This window comes from Aptenodytes patagonicus, chromosome 3 (genome assembly GCF_965638725.1).
Source record: "Aptenodytes patagonicus chromosome 3, bAptPat1.pri.cur, whole genome shotgun sequence".
Taxonomy (NCBI): Eukaryota; Metazoa; Chordata; class Aves; order Sphenisciformes; family Spheniscidae; genus Aptenodytes; species Aptenodytes patagonicus.
The window spans coordinates 64,153,748-64,173,799 of record NC_134951.1 but is presented as its reverse complement, the minus strand read 5'-3'; the positions used below and the strand labels follow the sequence as shown (position 1 = coordinate 64,173,799).

Below are 20,052 nucleotides of genomic sequence, written 5' to 3'. Positions count from 1 at the left end.
CCATGAAATCTAAAGCAAAGATTTTTTTTCCATTTTAAAGGAACACAGGCACAAGACACGTTATGTTTTTTATTCTAGATTTCTAGGAAAATAACATATCTGTCCCTCTAAGACCTTCCAGAACATCGGTGCTTTTTCCTCACAGCTGCAGCTTAAGAACTCTGTTTTCTCCCATAATACAATACACAATACTGTGACTGTCTTAGGAAGACTTCACCCAACCTCCAACACAATCACCATTTTATTCCCATTAAATCTGCTTTCTTATTGTTTATCACAATTAGCATTAATATGGTTACCATAATATTAGTACAGAAAGCAGGGAGGTGATTTTCTCTGGCTGTGAAACCAGAAGACAGAGCACAGCTGATGCCCACGCAGTCAAGCTCTCCTTTCCCTCCATCCTCAAAGCCAGATGGCCTTGTCTAAGCTACCTTTGGGGACCTACACCATCCCCAGCCGCTCTCTGCTAGTATGGTTTCTGGAACAGTGTTGAGCCAGGCTAGCTAGCGCTCTCCCCATTTAACGCTGTCAATGCCTGCACGCTTGTGGCACGTCCTCTTCAGTTTCCTGGTGCAGACACAACCAGACAGACCTTGCTGCCCGGAGGACCCTGTGGGGCATTCCCACTGCCGAGCCCTGCGGGGTGGCTCTTCCCTGAACCCCAGGGGGAGCAATTAAAACATGGATGCTCTGAGAGAAAAAGAAAATGTTTGCTTTTAGCTCAAGGTCACAGCCCTCCACTGTTTTGCCGTGGGCTGTACCTCTCAGATATAACCAAATATCTTCCTAATCCTTACTCCCGAGTATTCTTGCCGAGAACATAAGATTGAGACACGTTATTAAGCCAAACGCATTTTGGGGTGATAAACTGCAGGTCAGTAGTAAACTCTGGTGATCTACTGACCCCAGGAACTGCTATAAGCACCACATTTCTGCTTTCGTTACTCGAGCTCTTAGCAAAGTGTTACTCAGAATTAGCAACCCTAATCCGAAAAGCTGAGGCAAACCAGCTTCAGCGCGCTGTGAGACAAGGGGCTGGGAGCTACCAGCCACCTGATGCTGGCTCCTAACAGCAATCCTTTCTGCACTACTGACCAGTCCACTTTCCTCACTGAAATCCGAAGAGCTCAAGAAAGACGGGCGTCACTGAAAGAAACTAACAAGTACAAAGCTAAAAGAAAAGGATGTTGCCCACAAACACCATAGTTAAGCTGGGGAGCTGCCTGTGGATGCTGCCCCATGTACCCTAGTCACAAGCTCGCAGAAGAAAAAGTCTACTGAAGGGTATTAAATACAAACTCTCTCTTGGCTACTGCCAGAGACAATGGACTACACAGGCAACCAGACTGACCTCCTACAATCATTTTTACATTCCCACTGTATTTATTGCACCATTTAAAATGTACGGATAGAAATACGTATGTTCAAAATATGTTATGATGACTCAGTAGCCATCTCATTATTTCTAATAACTAGGCAGTAATTTCCATAGCAAATTATATTCTTTAGTAATATTTTGTAGCATTTAATCCCATTTATAAAGATTAAAATAATAAAGTAATAGTGATTTATAATAACAATTATCTGATTTCTAACAGTGAACTGCAAACTTGCATAAAAATAAACCACCTATTATGCAACTAATTAACTGGATACATCTGGAAACATAGGAACACCATATATGTATTCTCTTCTTAAACTAATTAATTATGTGCACTTAAAAGCATGAAAAAAATATAAGCATTTTCTCACCACTTTAAAAGCCCTTGCAGGTGCAGGTAATGAACTGGTTTCTTCCAAATACTTCTCCCAAGAAAAATGCTTAGCATGTGGATAATCTGGCACAGAAGAAATATGAGCAAAATTAAACACTGGAGTGCAAAAACCAAAATTGATGTCTAATTTACAGATTGCCTAACACTTTTATAATACTGTTCTAATTTATGCTGCAGATTTATAAAATAATTACAAGAAAGGCTATTCTAAATTGTCTCTGACACATTCACCATGTAGGTTAAAAAACCCAACATCTTCTCACACACAATACTGAGTAGCTAGCAGAAAAAAGTCACAATTGCTTTGGATACAAGAATATACATAATGTGGACTGGAAAAATCTGTCCACTTAATTCAAGAAATTCATTCAAGTATTATAAGCCTAATCCTGTATTTTATAAACAGTAATTTACTGGCAAATACAATCTAATCAGTGATAGCTTTGTACCACAGCAGAGCACACCTCACACCTGACTACTCGCTATTCTTTTAGTGAGTTTGTTTTAACTAAATTTCTAAAAAAATGGCCTGGACATTTACTGTATGAATAATTTACAGACATCATCAAAGAAGATGTTGCCTTTCTGAGAAAGCATCATGTCTACAAACACTTTATGCAAAAAACACAAAGACAGCTTTGCTCTTAAAGAAAAGGCAGTCCTGTCCTTTGCCTTTAATCTGCACTAGAAGTTTAACTTGAAGTTTAACCATTATGATTCATAATCTAGAACAGAACAAAACCAATTCTGATTTTAAAAGGGATTTCACTGAGTAATAGGCTGTAATTAACCTCCTGACAGACAGATTGCTTACGACTTTTCAAGATTGCTGGCTATTAGAATTTCTGTCAAAGTTGGTTTTAACCAATTAAAATTTTCCATGTTCTCAGACCACAGATGGCAGTTTCTGCAACAGGGCATTTAGATCATCCAGCTATACACAACAGTCCTGAAATACAGTGGTCATCTTATATTTTGTACTAATGAATATGCTTTCATTCTTCTGTATCATCTCTCTCATTGTGTTTTCCTCCCTTCCAAAGAGCCCTTACAAGTTTGATTCCTTGATCACATAAGGCAATTTTCTCATCAACCCTTACATATTTAGTTCACATGAAGATGTTTTTCCTATCCAACAATCTCACACACCTGGTATTTGTTTTATCAGCATTTTCACAATGTGAGTCTTAGAATAAGTGAATACATTCAGCCAAAAATACAAACTTGTTCAGATTCCAAGGGGTATCTTTCATGGACAGATGTCTTTTTACTAAAGCAGCATACATGTGCATACTTAACACCTAATGTCTATTGTACTTCTACTTTCAATATATTATGTTCAGTAAAAAAATTTAGAACTCCCCAAATACCAATTCTTAATTACAGAAAGAAAAATCCAGGAGAGGTAACAATAAGCTTATTGTAAGTTTTAATGCTGCTAGCTGACTGTAGCCTCCTAAAATCTTTCAGATGTGTAATAAGATACAAACCTGGTGGGGTGATGAGAGTTCTTTTATGTTCCTTACACCACCCAACAGGATGAATATGTGGGCTAGCTGCCTCACACCTGGAGGAGGGGGAGGAAAAAAGGGGATTGATAATGCAGTTCTTCAGACATCCTATTCTGCTTAGAAAACAAGACATACAAAAAAGATTTAACAAATTCCAAATAACCTACGACATCTTCAACTTACACTTAAACTGCAAACATAACCTGAAGATATGAATGCATTTAACATAGACTTGTTACCACCTAAAGAAGCATAAGGCTTTATTTACAATTTCACTGGAAGATCAAAAAATCAAGTCCTTTAAGTCAGTGGTAGATCTCCATTGAGAAGCTATAATGCTGGACCTGAAAAACTCACATGTAGAGACTCTTGGTAGAAACATGTTGGCTGGTTGCAAGAATGCAGTAATCCCATCAAAGACAGATGGAGTTTTGCAAAGCCAAGACTGAAACTTTAAACCAAAAGCTTAAAGACCTTGATCAATGATCCAAGTTGCACCTGGAGGCAGATTAGAAAATCATGCATAACTGCAATGCATTGTCAATAACAAGTAAAAACTCAAACTCAGATTCTGAGTGGTTTGAATGGAGCTACAAACGTTATTATAACCCAGCAGCACATAAGCAAAGTACGTCTGAGAAAAACTGTCAGCAAAAAAGAATAAAATAGCATTTTAGGCCCCAAACTGCCTGAAAGAATCCAGAACTAATCAGTGATCCAAGACTGCAAATTGCTCTAAAAAAGCTGATCAAACTCTCTTACTCGAGGGACTAACAACTTCCCATATTTTCTGTCACATGCATCAAATTTTGCACTAGTGCTGTTGCCTGTGGCATGCCACAAGAACCACAGAAGACTAACAGAGGCAGGGTGAGCTACACTTGATGTGTACTGGCATCTGTCTGAAGCAAGGAGAGATCGCTCTCGCTGTGCTCACTGGTTCAGTTACACTGTGCTTAGAAGAGAGTGGCAGTGGGTGCTGGCTATCGAGTTCTGTTAGCAATACCAAAAAAAAAAAGACACACTGCAAAAACGTAATTGATTTAAAAGCAGATGAGAGGAAAAACTGTTCAAACATTCAGTATTATTAAATTATTATATAGAGCTATATGATTTTATTACATATTGTTATATTATTTCATAACATAACACATTATGTACAACATATCTTGTATATAATATATAATGTATATACTATAATTATTACATTATTACTGAATATTATTAGGAAAGGCAAAAAGTAAGACTGATCCACAGGAAAAGTCAAAAGCCATCAGACTCTGATGTGAAACATGCACCATCCCTATGTCTGCATCGATACTTAATGATTGTTTTTGAGTTGGCTGAACAATTAACAGTGCTTTTTAAAGAAGCAGACAGTACTTATGTAGTCAGGGTGACTAAGGAACATCATGCTGACACAAAAAGCTAGCATTATTCTGCACGGCACTGCACTACGCTGTGCGAACATACTGTTTGCCTCTATTTAGCTGGAAACTCATATATAACCATGTAATCCCCATGTAGGTCTGTCCTTAGGGACCTCGCTTCTCTTAGGAGCCTGTCCCACCTGATTTCTTCTTTAGTGAGATAAATTCAATATTATAGTGCACTATCTCTCTCTTCCACTATTTCCTAACCCTAACTGTGCTTCAGTAGCTGACATTAAATATTCCCAGCTACGCGCCCTCTCTCTTCTGGAGAATCCCATCAGCGTTTCCATCTCTCCAGTGGCCACGAGCCCAGCGCCTCACTCACTCCATGGACCCACCGAGGCCAACAAACTGCAGCCTGAGTAAGTTGAAATAGCTAAGGCCTTCATTCCCCGTTCCCCAGGGAGGGATCAAGACACCAAGCTTAAGTAGCCAAGCAGTACTCTAGATAGAAACACCGTCTCTCCCTCCTGCTGAAGGAATGCTGCTTTCCAAACACTTCTCAAATATTTAATGAGAAATGAAGACAAGCAGAGAGCATCCATGCATGAAGACATGTACTTCATACACAATAATCATTGCATAAAATACTGAAACACTCATTCTGATCCAGTTTCTATTTAATCCCTCTCTGAAGTCAATGTCTCAACTGTTAGGCTGGTGAGTAACATGTATTCTCTCCCTTTTCCTTCAACCCAAGAGTTACTAAGGCAAAATACCTGAACGGTGGGTCTGCCCTCCCTGATTGTTACAAAATAATCATTATCTGTATCTACCCAGAAAGTATTAGCATGCTGGAAGTTCATATTAATTAAGTTCCCTTAATTAGCAGTACTAATTTATATTTTTTTTTAAATATCACAGGTCGATAATCTGTAATACCTAAGAGGGTGCAATGAACTGTGCATGACAGAAAAAGAAGTTGAAGGTAAATCAGCAGGCACCCTAATGTCTTAAAGGCTCAGATCAAAATGCTAGGTCTGCAGATCTTGAACACAAACATGTTTTAAGGACTGCAAAAGGAACACAGCACAGAAAAGACTGTAGACTGAACCCTGGGCTACTGCCACATTGTAGTTTTGAACCTGTACTGCATAAAAGAAAAATGAAGGAGCATATCATATTTGGAATACACAGAACAACACTAATTAAAAAAAAAAATCTGGAAAGTGATTTTACATGATGTCTAAAATTCAGTATGGATGTACTTCAACAACAGAAATGCAGGTTGGGTGTCTCAGAAGCATCGTCTCACAACAAGCACTCCTCTAGCCTTCTACCTAAAAGGACTCAAGCACTAATGATAAAAAATGTTGGCCAACCTACTACAATTACCTTGTCGCTTTATGTATGAAACAGGTCTGCTAGTATTTCTTTGTAACGATGCCAAACAGATCAATTTCTAGCAGATAAAACCTACCTTTGATAGACTCTGTAATGGCTCTGACAATAGCCAAGGATTCAACTCACTTCAGGAATACCAACCTTTTGTCCTACTACAATATATAACGCTATACTGTATGTATTTAGTATTTATAGTATCACACCAGGTACCCTCTGAATCACTGAAGTTGCCATTAATAAAAGAAAGTGAAAGGACTTTTGTGGTAATATTGCACTCTTAAAACTCAGCATCTGACTCCTAGAAACGCTTTGCCCCAAACAAATCAGAGAAAAGGTGAGTGCTTCATGCTCCCTCTGTCCTCTGCCCTTCTCTTTACAGTAACTGAAGAGCAGCTAACCAGCAAGGGGGGCAGCACTTCTCTCTTCAATCCCTCTCAAGTTGGAGTTTTACACAGAAGAATTCTACATGGATGAGGTATCCTTCTGCACTGGAAGGACATATCCTCTTACTTCCTGAAATGTTTTGGAGTAAAGTCCACAAATTATTTTCAGAAGTCTCCTGAGTTAAATTTGGGAACAAGGCCCATGCTCATGAGTCACTAGGGTATTATCAGTATTATACGTAAAATAATGAGGTAGACGTGTAAAAACACTTATCAGGACAAAACTTCTAAATGCATTTGTTCTGTTTTGCTTTTTCAAGCATAGTTTGAACATACATTTTTATAAAATTCTGAAAAGTAAATGCCACTGCACACACTTCCTGCCTTGAAGATTCAAGAAGAAGCAAGTGACCAAGGTATGTTGCAATGAAAGATGCACTCCTGGAAGATGCTCTGACATTACAGCAATGGGAGCGAACAGGGAACACGTAGCCACAAGTGCTACACACCACAGCACTGCTAAATAGCACTATAAAACATCCACAACATTTTGATTTGCTTTAAAAGAAAAAAACAGTCATTACAGATGAGCCTGTAAGAAAATTCTGTAACCATGGTGGCCTCAGGAAAAAAAACCCACCCTGTTCCAGCAAAACCAGGTCATACAGTCCATCTTTACCTACTGATTTCACACAGCCTTTTAGCTTCTAACAGTCCATTTAACAGTAAAAAGTAGAGATCAGTAAAAGTCACACACAATTTAAAGTAAAACTATCATGCTTTAATGTGTGTTATTTCATGGACATATTATCTAGTTTGGAAGAACAACAACAGTCTATTAGATTAAGCCCAAGACTTGTCAGCTGGAATGCTAAAGGCTACTCTGATTTTTCACAATCAATTTGCTGCATCCCACAGCTTTTTATCTCCTTTGTTCCAAAACAGAAGGCAGATCACCCGGCTCACGCGCTTCATAAAACACGATGATCCATGAATTGTGAGGATGCTTGCTAGGCCAAAAAAGGTTACCATGACTAGCAGGAGCTGAAGGTTTGCACCTCCAAACCTACCTACCCCCGGACCGCAGCGGAGCACCACCACCTTCCACCAAGCAGTAGAGTAGTGAAACGTGCACGCTCAACTAATAAAGCAAGATTATAATGCCCACACAATTCATGCCACTTGCAATCCATTCTTTCTGTCGTGCGACAACACGCAGACAGAAAAAGACATCTATTATCCATACTGGAAACTGAAACTAATCCAGAAAGCTGAAGCGGAGCCAAAAGCAGCAGAGCACGCCAGCTGAACCTGTAAGAGAGCCATGCAGAGGGACAGAACAAGCGGCAGCTCCACTGAGTTATGGACAGCTTAACTACATCTTAGAAAAGGTGTCCAAGCAAGGAAGAGCTACATGATGTAAAAGGCCAGGAAGAAGTTCTGCAATAAGGAAAGCCGAGGGCAGCTGACAATGTGAGCCCCTGGTGTGCGCACCACTCTGCGTGAAAGGAACACATGTGCAGTTCAACAATCCTTAACTCAGAGACTCAGATATGGAAGAAGACTTAGTATTTTTCTATCGGTCACTTTCAGCTGTCCTCTTAATTTTTCCCTAAAATCTGTTTCATAGATACAGCTAATTAAATTCAGATCAAGAGAGATAGTTGATAATGCTTGCTGTTAAAAAAATGAATATTCAATTCTTTTAGAAAAGTACTTTCCCAAATGGGTCTCCACCTGAAGATCTGGACAGAGTTTTTATTTAGTAATCAGCATTTTCTTTAAAATAAGCTGTATGTGTTATACTCATTTTCTGTTTTGAAATAATTTCTGATTTTCCCTTTTGGGGAAACAAACCTTTTGGTATTTTGATTTTCATTTTATTAAATGTAGATACAATCTGAAATGAAAATGGTATCTATCAGAAACCACTCATACACACATGCATTATACCCATAAATAATAATATGCCCTCAAGAATGCTACTTATACAACTTCTTGATTGTGAGATGTCAGTCATCTAACCGTGCATAAAAAAAGAAGGAAAAAAAAGAAAGAAAAACATAGAAACCATCCTGCAGCCCCATCTAGTGCGTAAATGAGAATACTTCATCATTGACAAGTGTAAAGCTGGTATTATTTTAGGTCAAGTCTTCCCAAACCGTGGCCCATGAGGTTATGGTATGCGTCCAGAGGTGGTATAGCAAGCCACATTACCCTATTTTCTATTTGAAGTCTGATAAGACAGCTGCATGGTGATTTGCATGAAATTTTAGAGCTTTAGGATCAGATAATGGTCCATTATCCATTTAAATAGTTAAAAGCATGCACTGTGACACATGGTTCTTTAAGATTGTTTTATCTTCTTTGTGACATAATATAAACCCTTCAAGAATACTGTTCCTTTCAAAGAGAGAACGGAGCAAAGTTAATTATCTCAAAAATGAAAGAAGCAGATCACAACTTTTAAGGACTCGGCTGTTAGGAAAGTAGCAGATGCTGGTGGAGAGCAGAACTGGCCTCTTAGTCTCACACCAAAATCCAGCCTGTTCCAAAACTCATACAGATCAGAAAATGTTTCAGAAAATCAAAAGCTGATTTGTCTTCACAAGGCGCTTTGGAAATCGTTTTTTCTATGCAAGACAGACTGGAACAGAACAGTGAGTGAAGCATGGGACATCATATTTTCTCACACTCCTGGTAAACTGATCCCAAAAGCTTAGCACCTTCTCTGCAGGGGAAATTCAGACCAAGCCAAGGATGAGGGTAGCCAGAGCCCTCTGGCCCAGCGAGTCTGGGCTGCAGCAAGTTCAGCACGGCCATCGCTCCATCTCTCCCGTGGGCAAGTGGCAACAAGCTAGCACAGCTTCACCTCCTGCGCAAGCTCTGGCTGTGTTTGGGTTTGGTCACAAAAAATTAGGAAGCTGAGGCAACGTAAATCTTTGTATAAGCAGAACAGATGCAAGAGAATGGAGAATTGAAAGCCAGCATGGACCTGCAATTAATTCATAGTTCAGACATACCCAAAGACTCCCAAATGCTATTTCCAGATTCAGACAACCACAAGAAAATTTGGGAATTCCACTCAGAGGGAATGTCTTTGGCGCTCAAAGAAATATTACTTGTTTCATCAAAAAAGATGGGACAGATGGAAAGGACCTGATGGCTTGTGTTGTATAGGTCAAAATTCTCCTTCCTGAAGGAAAGTCTCAAATTTATCAATTTTGTTCACTTTTCTTCCCTCTAAAAGCCACTGCCAAAGGACAATTTAATGGGATTTATAATACATTGAAAGTATCACCACCATGCATTAAAGAGCTGTAGTAATGACTAATTGTAGCCAGGGTACTTATTTTCAACCATTAACGTATTTTCTAATGCTCAGGAAAAAGTCAGGAAAAGTATCTTCACGCTGAAAGCCCAAAGCCTAAAAAAGCTTAGGTGATGGTAATAGATTTCTGTTGCCTGAAGTCCAGTAAAATCAGTCAACCGTCTTCTAGTTATCCAAGAAGAGGAAAGAATTTTTAACCTCAATGAAAAAGTTCAATCTACTCAAACTAACTAAATCACAAAAGGTATACAGAAAAATAAATTGTTTGAATAAAATAAATATTGTTTGAAAATAATCAACCACATACACTAAATACATAATTTCTCCTCCATTATAATTCTGAGATTGAAACATATATGCAACTGCAGGGACTGTGAGGCTCCACCCTGAGTAATCCCAACAGAACTTTTCATTTCTAGTTACAGACACCAGTTGGTAGATGTGAAACTTATGCACCTAAGATATTTTAAGGCCCCTACAAACCTGGTATCTAAAATTACAAATGCAAGTGGGATGCATCCAGGATGCATTTTCAGGCTCTCTTTTGGTCAGACATTCCACTGCTATTTTCATTTGCTGTTCTTTTCTCCCATTTTCTTTCCTTCCTCCTCTATTCACTCTTGTTCTCAATCACAGCAATGCAGAGAGGTAGGCCACGCCACTCAGAATTTAATTTCCATGCACAGTATTTCCAGCAGCATCTTGCTCCTTCCCGAAAGGTATTTTACGATTTCACCAAAAGAACAAATCTTCAGCTTGGCTTCAGTATAAATACAGCTCCAGGGATTTCTCAAACACCTATACATTTTCCACTTCAATTTTCCCTCATCCTTTAAGAAGGTACTATTTCATGTATTCTACATATGAAATTCAGAAAACCCACTTCAGAATACTATGACTGGAAAAACGTAAAGCCTGGTTATGTAGTTAAAAGCTGCTTTTCCCTCTTCTGAGAAGATTGGTGGACAAAATTCCTGTTGACATGGGAATATTAACAAGCCTGAAATTCAGTGTATGCCTGCTATACACAGTGCAATGTTTTAGAGAGATACCTGTGCTACCTCTGAACAAACTACAGGTTATACTGCATTGTGTTTGCCCTAAAAGCCTTGCCTAACTGCTGTTTCCATTATTAATTAATGGCATAACTGTTATTAGTGAGCACTCAAGTATCAGGAAATTCAGAATACCTTTTCTCAGTCCCCAGTTTCCTGCTGCTTTGTAGAGGAAATGTATGTTCTGTGTTACTTCTTCATGGAAATAATCACTAATCTTTCTGGTCTTTGACTCATATGGCCTATTATCTCGATATTCAGTTCTCCTACAGCTTATTTGTCATGTAGCCCATACAGTTATTATTTCAAGAGGTGGACTCACAAAGTTTTGAAGTTACATAATAATTTCATGTCATTCTCATTGACATAGTGCCTAAGCAGTCATCAAATACAGATAAGAAAACTTTCTTCATTTATTTTCACACGCTCAGCTATACAACTAAGTTGCCACTGCTGAACCCAAGACGTAGACTTACAATGCTCTACCTGTTCTGCAGTAACTTACTCTTCAAAGAACATAAGATGTATTACTTTGCTCTAAATGATCTGCCAGAAGAAGATGCGAGTGCAAATACAAACCTACACTGTGACAGCCAAAGCCTGAATTTCCTTCAGTGTCTTTATGCTCATAGTATGTCCTGCTCCATCCGCTGACTTTTCTATATAGATACACAAAGCCCCCCCACCATACAACATGCAGAAAGGTCATCTCTAACACAGGTCAGGATAGCAGGATCCCAATTTTCAGAGGAATGTAGAACACAAGACTAAAACCAGGTTTTGCCACTATCCTGATGCCTTACAGAAGATGGGCTAAGGTTCAATCTGAACAATGTAAGTGGATCAAGAACCTTATGAAAAAATGCAGCCTTTCTATCAATTTATGTAAACCTAATTCCAAGTACTATTAGACACATTATCACGGTGCATATTCTTCACTAAAGATATCAACCTCAGAGATGCTATGTAATTGAAATGAGAAATTAATCCACAACTCCACATGTAGCAACACACACAAACACTCATTTAGCACAATCTCGAAATTTTGTATGTGCAACCTGACATGGGAAATTTGATTCCTCCAGTCTGCCACTGAGACATACTTTGGTGGCCATGATTACAAATCTAGCAAAAGTTGGTATGGTAACTGTATTGACAGTCTGGAAAGAAAATAGTGTTTAAAGCTAACACATTTCTGATACCTCTCACTAGGATACAAAACAAAAACATCATACCAGTAGTCGTAACTCTCATCCCAGTTGTCAAAATGAACCAGAAAACGATTGTCCACCATGTCTGTTACCGTAGCAACACAAATGAAAGTCGGGTTCTTCTTGTCTACGGCTTCCAGCTTCATCCCCACTCGAAATCCCGATGGAATCACTGTCTACATAGAGAAAAGACATTTAATTGAAGATAAATACTATAAATCCAGAAATCTCCCCAGCGTCCACAATCAATATATTCACGTCATTTCTAAGTTTCCCAATTAGCTGCCCCAACAGAGTGGCAGCAGCCTAATTAGTTGACATGAGAGATGCTCAAACAGAGAGACTCGTGGTTTATGAAATAAAAAAGCCCTAAACATGCTGCTAAAATTAAATGTGTTGATTTTAACTGTCTTAGATACTCTCTCTGAAAGACCGTGCTTGTTCCACAACATTATGGTGCGAGACACAGTACTAATACAAGTCTTAAATTTCATTTAATATACCATTTCTGAATGTGCCAGATCAGATGTTTAAACAGATCAGTAAAAAAATTAATGGATCAGAATTGCAGAGGTGAACTGAAGATTGTCATTGAATTTGTTGTAAACATTTTCATCTTAAATTTGAGGTCTCAAGTCTGCCATCACTGAAACGTGCTGTGAGTCTCTACCACACACATGAGCATACTAGCAACTTTCCACACCGTTAGTAACAAGCGAGTACTTACTGCATTCTGGTTTTCAAACAGTGATTTAGGAGCAGCTTGAGCCTTGCATGCCTTTAGGTATGAGGACCAGCTGAATTCTTCTTCCTTATATCCTACATGAGGGTCATAAAAGAAGGGCAAGAAATGATATGCATGAGACACAAGATGCATGCAGATGATTTGATCATAATTGATGAAATTATTTTTTCCATCCAGTTCAGAACTGTTTCTTACAACTTCAAAACTGAAAAGATTATGCACTGTTAACTATTTATTCTAATTTTATATAAACTACATTGGGAAAATTTACTTTAAAACTACTTTTTAATTCTACCCCAGTATGAACTCAATGAGTCTCTGAGGGAGCACTGGTTTGGATTTATTAGAAATTTTAGCAGGACACCCTTTAGAGGAGCTTATAGAGTTCAAAAGAAAGTTGATGAAGCTTTTCTATTTTTATTTGGGCATCTGGTATTACAAAGAGGAATCATGTTCTTTATTTAGGGCTGGCTGAGCTTCCTTACCAAAATGTCAAGCTTTCTTTACACTAACTGAGCAAAATACTCTGCTTTCTTGAGCTGCACATTATTAGTTTCTTACAGTTGGCTAGGACTGACATTTGAACTGTTCCTAATCTTCATCTGGAAGGAAGAATAGTCATATAAATAAAGCACTAGGCAAGAACTTGGGAGATTTCAGCTCCGTTTCAACTTCACCTTCAAAACAAGCTGGAGAGCATTTCTTACAAAATCAGTGCTCTACCCCTGATCTCCGACCTCACAGTCCTGCCTGTCAAGGGAACTGAAGGTCCTCAAGGGGCAGAACGTCTAGGGGGAGCCTGTAAACTAAAATCTGTAATTCTACCAGGTATCAAAAATCAGTCTCAGTAAGATAGCAGTTTTATACTATAATCTCCCTCCCTTCGAACAAATCTCTCCAAGTGGCACAGGCTACAAGTCATCTCTCTGTCTCTCCCCAAGAAAACCGCACCTTACCACCTCCCTGCCTCGCAGGTACCAACCAATTTCCCTTTGGTGGTCTGACTGAGACACACACAACCAACAAGCTGGGGGCAGGTGCCCTCCAGCTGCTTTTCAGTCTGCTGCTTCTACTTCAGAAACAGCAAAGGGCCTACAGGCCCCAAAGCTCTTCCCACTATGCCAGTCAGTCTAATAAAAATATTCCCTCCTCCTACAGACTTTACCCTACTACATCCTCAGGCTATCACTAATACATCATGACCACTACTAGCTTTAAAACAAACTCCCTACGTTATATCGAAACAGTTGCTTACCCCAGAACCCCTTATGCATTTACAGTGTAAACTGTCCCCTGCACGGACTTTCCGCATTTTTTATTCTATGCATACAGCCCTTGGAAAGAAATCTAGATTTCTGTTGATAGTTTGCCTCTTCTAGTTTCTTAGAGAAAAAATAATTCATAATATATTGAACTGCATAAAATAATTCACAAGAAACCGTTTGTACTTCTAATATATAAAACAATCCTAAGAGTTGTAAGCAAATAGTCTGTTTCCTTTATTCGCCTGTTAAATAATACTTATAGGAACATCTATTTTAGTTCACACGTTACAATCCAGTAAAACAAGACCAAAATCATCACCAATTTCAGTAAGTGATTGCCTTAACTACTGACATGTGTCGCCTCTTGACTATTTGAAGTGTTACTCAAATACGCTACAGACAAGCTCCGTTTAACTTTCTAAATATCTCATATTTTCCAAGGAACAAGTAAAGAATCCTTTAACTTCATCTTCTCCACATCTGCCTTACTCAGTTTTCATTTTAAGTATCAGCTAACATAAATTAACCTCCAAGTCCAAACAATGATACTTTTCTTTATATTCCAATTGCCTCTTGTCTTGATATACTACACCTGTAGACCAGTTGAAATAATTGTTAAAGGAATGTGGTATCGAGGCTTTAATTTTCCCTTTGTAATTCTAGAGGATATTCAAACCTAGCTCAAAGCTCACAGCTGACAACACAAAACTCCCACCTACTGCATGTGTGATGGGATCAGGTACTGGTACTGGGACAAAGTCCATGGAAAAAAAATTGGTTTCCGTAGATTGTGAAACAGTTTCTGGACAGCGTGGGTCTTCCAGTCACCAAGTGAGAAAGGAAGATCTCTAGCTCCTACCTCATCTCTCAAAAAAGGACCAAAGGTGGATTTGATTTAGTCACTGTAGATATAGAACTAACTAAAACTACAGGCTTTATTAATTTCCAGTCAATTTACAAACACATAATGTGAAGGCTAACTGGAATGATATAATTCATCTAAAGCATGTTGTTAAGGGCATTGTCCAAGTGCCTCTTAAACACTGACAGGCTTGGGGCATCGGCCACCTCTCTAGGAGGCCTGTTCCAGTGTTTGACCACCCTCTTGGTAAAGCAATTTTTCCTAATGTCCAGGAGGTTGCCTAGGGTGAGGCAGTCAGCCCCACGCATTATGACTGCCTCTGCCAAGAAAAAAAGGAGGGTAACTGTCATAGGCGATTCCCTTCTGACGGGAACAGAGGGCCCAATATGCCGACCGGACCCATCCCACAGGGAAGTCTGCTGCCTCCCTGGGGCCCGGGTCAGAGACATTACTAGGAAGCTCCCTGGTCTGGTACGGCCTTCCGACTACTACCCGCTGTTGGTTATACAGGCTGGCAGTGATGAGGTTCCAGAGAGAAGTCCTGCAGTGATCAAAAGGGACTTCAGGGCACTGGGGCGACTGGTTGAAGGATCGGGAGCACAGGTAGTGTTTTCCTCTATCCCTGCAGTGGCAGGGAAGGATACTGAAAGGAACAGGAAAACACACCTGATCAACACGTGGCTCAGGGGCTGGTGCCATCGGAGGAATTTTGGCTTTTTGGATCATGGGGAGGTTTACATGGCACCGGGCCTGCTGGTGGCAGATGGAGTCCAGCTGTCTCACAGGGGGACAAGGATCATTGCTCATGAATTGGCAGGGCTCATTGAGAGGGCTTTAAACTGGGTTCGAAGGGGGAAGGGGATAAAACCAGGCTCACTAGAGATGAGCCTAGGGGTGGCATGCCAATGCTGGGGGAGAAATCGATAGCCCAGCTCAAGTGCATCTACACCAATGCACGCAGCATGGGCGGCAAACAGGAGGAGCTGGAAGCCATTGTGCAGCGGGAGAGATATGACTTAGTCGCCATCACGGAAACATGGTGGGGTGACTCTCACGACTGGAGTGCTGCAATGGATGGCTATAGACTCTTCAGAAGGGACAGGCGAGGAAGGAGAGGCAGTGGGGTGGCCCTGTATGTTTGGGAGTGTTTCGATTGTCTAGAGCTCAACGATTGTGATGATGATACAGTCGAGTGTTTATGGGTAAGGATGAGGGGGAAGGCCAACGAGGCAGATATCCTGCTGGGAGTCTGTTATAGACCACCCAACCAGGATGAAGGGGCGGATGAAGCGTTCTACAAGCGGCTGGCAGAAATCTCTCAATCGCTAGCCCTTGTTCTCGTGGGGGCCTTCAACTTCCCGGACGTCTGCTGGAAATACAACATGGCAGAGAGGAAGCAGTCTAGGAGGTTCCTGGAGTGTGTGGAAGACAACTTCCTGACACAGCTGGTAAGTGAGCCTACCAGGGGAGGTGCCTCGCTCGACCTGCTGTTTACTAACAGAGAAGGACTGGTGGGAGATGTGATGGTCGGAGGCCGTCTTGGGCTTAGCGACCATGAAATGATAGAATTCTCCATTCTTGGTGAAGTAAGGAGGGGGGGCAGCAAAACCGCAACCATGGACTTCCGGAGGGCGGACTTTGGTCTGTTCAGGATGCTGGTTGAGACAGTCCCTGAGTCCCTTGGGAGACAGTCCTGAAGGGCAAAGGGGTCCAGGAAGGCTGGACGTTCTTCAAGAAGGAAGTCTTAAAGGCACAGGAGCAGGCTGTCCCCATACGCCGTAAGAAGAACGGGCGGGGAAGACGACTGACCTGGCTGAATGGGGAGCTTTTGCTGGGACTCAGGAAAAAAAGGAGAGTTTACCGCTTGTGGAAGAAGGGGCAGGCGACTCAAGAAGAGTACAGGGATCTCGTTAGGTCGTGCAGAGAAGAAATGAGAAAGGCAAAAGCCCAGCTAGAACGCAATCTGGCCGCTGTCGTTAAAGACAACAAAAAAAGTTTTTACAAATATATTAATGACAAGAAGAGAGACAAGGAGAATCTCCATCCTTTATTGGATGCAGGGGGGAACATTGTCACCGAGGATGAGGAAAAGGCTGAGGTACTCAATGCCTTCTTTGCCTCAGTCTTTAACAGGCAGACCAGTTATCCTCAGGGTACTTGGCCCCCTGAGCTGGAAGACAGGGATGGCGAGCAGGATGAACCCCCCATAATCCAAGAGGAAGCAGTCAATGACCTGCTACGCCACCTGGATGCTCACAAGTCTATGGGGCCAGATGGGATCCACCCGAGAGTGCTGAGGGAGCTGGCGGAGGAGCTCGCCAAGCCACTCTCCATCATTTATCAGCAGTCCTGGTTAACGGGGGAGGTCCTGGATGACTGGAGGCTTGCCAATGTGACGCCCATCTACAGGAAGGGCCGGAAGGAGGATCCGGGGAACTACAGGCCTGTCAGCCTGACCTCGGTGCCAGGGAAGATTATGGAGCGGTTCATCTTGAGGGTGCTCACAAGGCACGTGCGGGACAACCAGGGGATCAGGCCCAGCCAGCACGGGTTCATGAGAGGCAGGTCCTGCTTGACCAACCTGATCTCCTTCTATGACCAGGTGACCCGCCTAGTGGATGAGGGAAAGGCTGTGGATGTGGTCTACCTGGACTTCAGCAGGGCCTTTGACACCGTCTCCCACAGCATTCTCCTAGAGAAGCTGGTGGCTCACGGCTTAGGCAGGTGTACTCTGCGCTGGGTAAAAAACTGGCTGGACGGCCGGGCCCAGAGAGTTGTGGTGAATGGAGTTACACCCAGTTGGTGGCTGGTCATGAGCGGTGTTCCCCAGGGCTCAGTTTTGGGGCCGGTCTTGTTCAATATCTTTATCAATGATCTGGACGAGGGGATCGAGTGCACCCTCACTAAGTTTGCAGACGACACCAAGTTGGGCGGGAGTGTTGATCTGCTGGAGGGCAGGAAGGCTCTGCAGAGGGACCTGGACAGGCTGGATCGATGGGCTGAGGCCAACTGTATGAGATTCAACAAGGCCAAGTGCCGGGTCCTGCACTTCGGCCACAACAACCCCATGCAGCGCTACAGGCTTGGGGAAGAGTGGCTGGAAAGCTGCCCAGCAGAAAAGGACCTGGGGGTGCTGGTCGACAGCCGGCTGAACATGAGCCAGCAGCGTCCCCAGGCGGCCAAGAAGGCCAATGGCACCCTGGCCTGTATCAGAAGTAGTGTGGCCAGCAGGAGTAGGGAAGTGATCGTGCCCCTGTACTCGGCCCTGGTGAGGCCGCACCTCGAATACTGTGTTCAGTTTTGGGCCCCTCACTACAAGAAGGACGTTGAGGTGCTGGAGCGTGTCCAGAGAAGGGCAACGAGGCTGGTGAGGGGTCTGGAGAACAAGTCTTATGAGGAGTGGCTGAGGGAACTGGGGTGGTTTAGCCTGGAGAAAAGGAGGCTGAGGGGAGACCCCATCGCTCTCTACAACTACCTGAAAGGAGGTTGTAGCGAGGTGGGTGTCGGTCTCTTCTCCCAAGTAACAAGCGATAGGACGAGAGGAAATGGCCTCAAGTTGCGCCAGGGGAGGTTTAGATTGGACGTGAGGAAAAATGTCTTTACTGAAAGAGTGGTGAAACATTGGAACAGGCTGCCCAGGGAAGTGGTGGAGTCACCATCCCTGGAAGTATTTAAAAGACGTGTAGATGAGGCGCTTAGGGACATGGTTTAGTGGGCATGGTGGTGTTGGGTCGATGGTTGGACTCAATGATCTTAGAGGTCTTTTCCAACCTCAATGATTCTATGATTCTAAACCTCCCCTGGCGCAGCTTTGAACCATTCCCACGTATCCTATCACTGGATACCAGGGAGAAGAGATCAGAACCTCCACTTCCTCTCCTCAGGAAGCTGTAGAGAGCAATGAGGCCCCTCAGCCTCCTTTTCTCCAAACTAGACAAGCCCAGAGTCCTTAGCCGCTCCTCAGAGGACATGCCTTCCAGCCCTTTCACCAGCTTTGTTGCCCTCCTCTGGATGCATTCAAGGTTCTTCACATCCTTCTTAAATTGTAAGGCCCAGAACTGCACACAGTACTGAAGGTGAGGCCACACCAACGCTGAATACAGCGGGATAATCACCTCTTTTGACTGGCTGGTTATACTGTGTTTGATGCACCCCAGGATGCGGTTTGCCCTCTTGGCTGCCAGGGCACACTGCTGACTCATATTGAGCCTCCTGTCAACCAGCACCCCCAGATCCCTTTCTGCACGGCTGCTCTCCAGATAAAAGCAGATAAGAATCTTGTTTTTTAATAATATAGCAATACATTTTCATCTTCTGTGAATCTGAATATTCTCACTTTGATCTTTCTTTCTTCTTAATGATTTGTTGGCGAAATTTTATTTTCAGGAGTTTGTGAAACTACCCCATTAGTAGGACTACATGGGCTTCTGGAGCAGAACTTCAATGCGCCGTTCATGCCTCCTATTTCTCACTAATGCCTGTTTTGATGGTGATAGGTTCGTAAGTCCTGCTTTTAAAATTAACTTTTGGTTTGTTTACATGGTTTCATTTATATTAATTTGCTAACACCTGTTTCTGTTTTAAATATCAATTTTCCCAAAAAAAGTCAATGCAATTTTTACTTCGGGACCTTCAGTGACAGACAGTTTTCAAGGCTCTCCCCTTCTCTGCTGACTGCAGAGAAACTCCTCTGAAGAGGTTTCAGAAGACCAGGCGGCCTCTGCTGCACCAACTTCTCCCTTTGGCATCCGAACCATTCTTGGCTTAATTCAGGCAAACCCAGCAGTATTACCATGGCGGAGCCCATGGTAACTCTGGCAACACACACACATCCATCCCCCCCTCTGCAGGTTTCACCTCCACGAGAGAGAAAAGTGACCTCCTTTGCACACAGAATGAACAGCGTCCTAAAAACACCATCTTTTTTCTTCCCATGAAGCCCAGTTTGGTTTTGCAGCTCTGCTCCCCCATGTCTACTGGAAGCCCAGCGGCAGCCGCCTGTTGCCTCTGCTGCCATGAGGATGGGAGACACCCTGCCGCAAGCCCTGTCCTGCCCGGCAGCGCTGAGAATTACCTGCCCATTCCATTTTAATAAACAAGGATACAAATAGGCATCAGAAAACATCTAAAACAA

At 42.1% G+C, this 20,052-nt stretch overlaps 1 protein-coding gene across 8 annotated transcripts in view; it reads right to left on the bottom strand.

Annotated features, from left to right (window-relative positions):
* The window catches only part of L3MBTL3 (L3MBTL histone methyl-lysine binding protein 3), a 91,273-nt gene that overhangs the window by 31,936 nt on the left and 39,285 nt on the right, over positions 1 to 20,052 (bottom strand). For all 8 annotated transcript variants that reach the window (XM_076333588.1, XM_076333585.1, XM_076333587.1 and 5 more), the window contains exons 10-13: positions 12,774 to 12,865; positions 12,071 to 12,222; positions 3,269 to 3,345; positions 1,756 to 1,841 (exon numbers count right to left, since the gene is read on the bottom strand). In XM_076333588.1, coding sequence (XP_076189703.1) covers positions 1,756 to 1,841; positions 3,269 to 3,345; positions 12,071 to 12,222; positions 12,774 to 12,865 — 407 coding nt within the window. The remainder of the gene's footprint in view (positions 1 to 1,755; positions 1,842 to 3,268; positions 3,346 to 12,070; positions 12,223 to 12,773; positions 12,866 to 20,052) is intronic.